A 4,333-nucleotide genomic window follows, 5' to 3' on the forward strand; every position below is an offset into this window, starting at 1 on the left:
CCAACATACTGGCCTTGTATACAATGATTAAAGGTTTAAAAATACCTTGTTACTCTTTTTTTACCCCCATTTCTACCCCTCCCCCTACTCAGTTTCTTTCATTTTCTTTAAAAACAAGACTGGTGATGCCACAAGCAGGAGCCATTTTAAATTGGAGCCTGCTTGATCTCACTAGGCAAATAATTAAGTTCTTTCAAATGCAGAATGGGTATTATGAGGCACTCTGTAGTACACTCAAGATGTTGATGAATAATTTCCAAATTGTCATGTATTTTTCTTTTTTCTTTACAGGATCCATACTGGAGTAAAATGAAGAAGCCTTTGCACCTTTTGGAATGCATCCATGTGTTATTATCAGCATTTGTGCAAGAGCCTAACAAAATTCTTGCCTTTGAAAGGTACTTCTTTGAATGCAGATGCTGTAAATAGACTTAACATATGCTGGAAATGGTTGCCAGATGAACTGATCTGGACTCTGCTATCATCATCTGAGACCCTTCTATGTGTGCCTTTTCTGCAAGAGGCCTGGAGGGTGGCCTCAAGAGAACGGACCTTTACCGCTTGTGGAATGCTCTCACCAGGGTGACTCACCAGGCATCTTCATTACATATCTTTAGGCGCGAGGAAAAATATTCCTCTTCTGCCTGGCATTTGGCCAGTTAAACAATCTATTGCCTTTTAAATTGTGTTTGTGGTGGGGTTTGTGTTTTTGTTTGTTACTCTGTGTTTTTATATTATAAACAGCCCTGTAAACCTTATATGAGGGGCAGTATAGAAATTTAATTAATAAATAATGTAAGTGGTGATTTATAAAGTAACATAAGCAAAGAAGGCAGACTGCTGAAGGAGCTTACCATACTAAATTGTATACATCTCGCTCAGAACTGACACATCTCGCTACAACCACCAGCATATCCCATTGCCAGCTTTGTTGCAGAAGATCACTGACCCTAACTATAGTTTTGGGCCTCTGTATCCTAACAATAAACTAAAACTAATTGCTTTCTTTCTTTCTCTTTAGGCGGCGATTCACAAATATTTGCTTGGATGCTGTTAGCTGTTACCTTGTTGAACTGCAGTCCATAAGTCCAACACTCGCTGTACAGACAATTACAGGAAACTTTAAATCTCTACAGGCTAAATTAGAACGGCTTCATTGAGTGATGCACAACTATTTCTTCAGGTGGAATGAACTGTCACTGCACTGGAATCTGAAAAGGCAAATGCTTATTAAAGCATTAAAACAAGCTGTGGAGCTTATCATAGTTCTGTGTTGTCTGTTCTTAACTAACCTCACATAGAATGCAGAATGGCAGGTTGTTTCTCTTTTTTTACTACTAAATTTTTCTAGCAGTGAAACAGTTTTATATGCTTTGGATTAAAATGCATTGTATAATCTTGCCCTGGCAATTAAAATTATTTTTAAAATGGGTTTCTCTATTAATTTTGCATAGAATTTACACAACGTGCTTAGACATAAAAGTGGAAATCATACAGCTATGTATTTGAGAGTTTGCTATGAAAAAGAGGTTTAGGATTATAAATGGCAATTACAGGCAACTCCCCACTTGGGCACGACTGGACACGTATGGTGCCGGGAAATTGGAAGTGGTGGGAGAGCTGGAAAGTGTGGCTTGCGAGGAAACCCAACATCTTGGAGGGCCCTGGTTTAGATGTTGCACACATGCTGTATCATGCATAATCTTAGAAAAGTTATTCTCTTAGGAGTAAGAAAGTGAGAACAGGCCTGAAATCTGCAGTTTTTATAAGCACATGTACTCAATCAGGATATATCTTTAATTGATTAAGAACTCCAACCCTAGTGGCCTCAGGTAGAAGACATTGAGAACAGGAAATCATTTTTTAAGATGTGTTTAAGTTTGCTTTCCTGAATAATTTAATTTATAATCCCCACATTTTTTTCTCCTTAAAATTGCTGCTCTAAAGGCAAAGCATGTCACTTTTTTAGAAGGTGCCAGAGCACCTGTCCTTTAGTAAAAAGTTAATCAAATACCCGATCATTGTCTCAGCTGGGAGATTTAAATATTTTAACAAGGCTGCTCTTAAGGCCTATATTGGGTGAACTAGTAAGGTTTGTGTGTGTGTTTTATGTATTTGTATATGTTGCTGTATGTATTGCTTATATATCCACTTACCTTAGACCAAACTTAATTAAACTCAGTAAGACTTGCTCCTATATATATATATATATATATATATGCATATATAGAATATACATAGGATAGAAATCTTGTGCACACTTACCAGAGAGGCAAACTGTACTTCACTGCATGGGCTTTCTGAAACACACGAGTCCCTACAACAATTAAGAAAATGTTACGGGTGGGGGCGTGTCTTAAAGGAGCCCTGCATAACTTACACACCATGGGTAGGCAAACTAAGGCCCAGGGGCGGCTCCGGCTCAATCTCCTAAATCCGGCCCGCGGACGGTCCGGAAATGAGTAAAATATGTCCTTTTATATATATTGCATCTCTGGGTTATTTGTGGGGCATCGGAATTTGTTCATTTTTTCCTTCTTCTGGCGCTTGCTGAAAAAGTTTGCTGATCCCTGACTTGCACAGTCCTGTGGCACCTTAAAAGCTAAGCAAATTTTATTCCGACGCAAGGCTTTCGAGGGTCGAAGCCAAAATTTAAGTCTCTTGAGACCAAGGATGGGGAAATCCCTTCAGATATCGTTGGACTCCAGCTCCCATCAAGCCCTGCGCGCAGCAAGGATGATGGGAGTTGTAGTTCAACGGCGTCTGAGAAACCACTAGCATCCTAACCCAGCTTTTTAAGGTGCCACAAAGCCTTTTTGGAGAGGAGGCGCGTCTGGAATCTGCAAGCCCTGCGAACCCAGCGCAGGGGGCTAGAAAGCGGGCTGGAGCGACGACCCAAACGATATAAAAGACGGGGCGGCGCAGCCTCCCATCTCCGCCCGTTAACCGCCGACTCTTGACTCCCGTTTCAACGGTCGCCGAGCGACGCATGCGCATTCGGTCGCTCAGCTCCTCCCCCACCCCAGCGGTTGGACGCTCGGGAGGCAGTTGGGATAACCGTTGGTGCTGAGGGGGGGCAGGGAGACGGTGACGAGACGACGACGCGCACGGTGGGTCCGCGAAGGCGGCGCCCGCTATGAGGAAAAGGAGGCGGCTAGGGAAGAGCTCTCCCCCCCCCCCGACCCTGCTCGACCTCTCTATTTCCCACAAAAATGCGCTTATCCCTTATCCAGCCGGGGGTGGACTGAACCTACATGCCCAAGGTTGAGTGGGGGAGGCAGGCAAAGCTTCCTTTATATGGGGGGGGGGGGGCAGGCAAAGCTGGTCGGCAGCTTCATCTGTCTGTCTGTCTGTCTGTCTATCTATCTACTGTATGTATGGAGAGAGGGGGTAGGCAGACAAAGCTGGTCGGCAGCTTTGTATATTGTCTAAAATCTCTAATGGTGCAGTTATTCTAACTAAACAATCTGTGACCTGGTGGATCATTGCTTTATTGTTACGTATTTCTGTGCCTGGATGCTGGAAACCGCCCTGGGATCCTCAGGTGAAGGGCGGCATATAAATTGAATAAATATTGATAATACTGATAGCACTTGGAATACAGTATATAATAAATCTGTTGCTGTCTCTCGGAAGGGATATCGCGGAGCTGGGAAAGGTTCATTGCTGACAGAAGTACCAACCTCCCCTGTGTAGGGAACGGATGCTTATCCTGCTCCCCGATCCAGTTATGGGTTTTGTGGTCCCTCTTAACCGCTCTTTGTTTTGTTTTTGCCCACACTCCCCAACCCCCTACGTGAAAGTAGACAGACTGCGCTTGATAACAGCAAATGCCTCTGTCCCCGAAAATAACATCAAAATAATCAAGGCTAGAGCAATTTCCTTATGAGGAAAAGTTAGCGGGGAGGAGATGAGCAAGGGTGGGACATGATAAAGGTGTATCAAGTATCCTTTTCTCAGTGCTCGAACCCCAGGGTGTGAAATGCTTTTTAACACAGCGGCAACTCATAGTTAAATTTCACCCTTCACTAGCATAAGATGTAGTGACTGCCACCAATTTTGCTTTAAGGATTAGACTAATTGATGGTGGATAACGGTTATTAGTCATTATGACCATATGCTGCTTCCAGGATTAGAGGCGGTATGCAGTCATTGGAGAACAACAGCAGGAGACAAGATGTTCTATGTGAGACAAGATGCTACACTACATAGGCCTTTGGTCTGATCCAACAGTTTCTCTTACATTCTTTTTACAATGGTGTACATTAATGTGATAGAAGTTGTTCTATAAATTTGAATGTCTCTATAGTTATGTGCTTCTTTTTTTTACAGT

General features: G+C 42.9%; 1 protein-coding gene across 1 annotated transcript in view; it reads left to right on the plus strand.

The window, feature by feature from the left end:
• NUP155 (nucleoporin 155) overlaps positions 1 to 1,428 on the plus strand; it is a 37,712-nt gene extending 36,284 nt beyond the window's left edge. Inside the window, exons 34-35 of the mRNA XM_079994685.1 lie at positions 292 to 398; positions 1,022 to 1,428. Of these exons, the coding sequence (XP_079850811.1) occupies positions 292 to 398; positions 1,022 to 1,160 (246 nt within the window). The 3' untranslated portion in view covers positions 1,161 to 1,428. The remainder of the gene's footprint in view (positions 1 to 291; positions 399 to 1,021) is intronic.
• The last annotated feature ends 2,905 nt before the right edge of the window (positions 1,429 to 4,333 follow it).

This window comes from Podarcis cretensis (assembly GCF_951804945.1).
Source record: "Podarcis cretensis genome assembly, chromosome: 11".
NCBI lineage: Eukaryota > Metazoa > Chordata > Lepidosauria > Squamata > Lacertidae > Podarcis > Podarcis cretensis.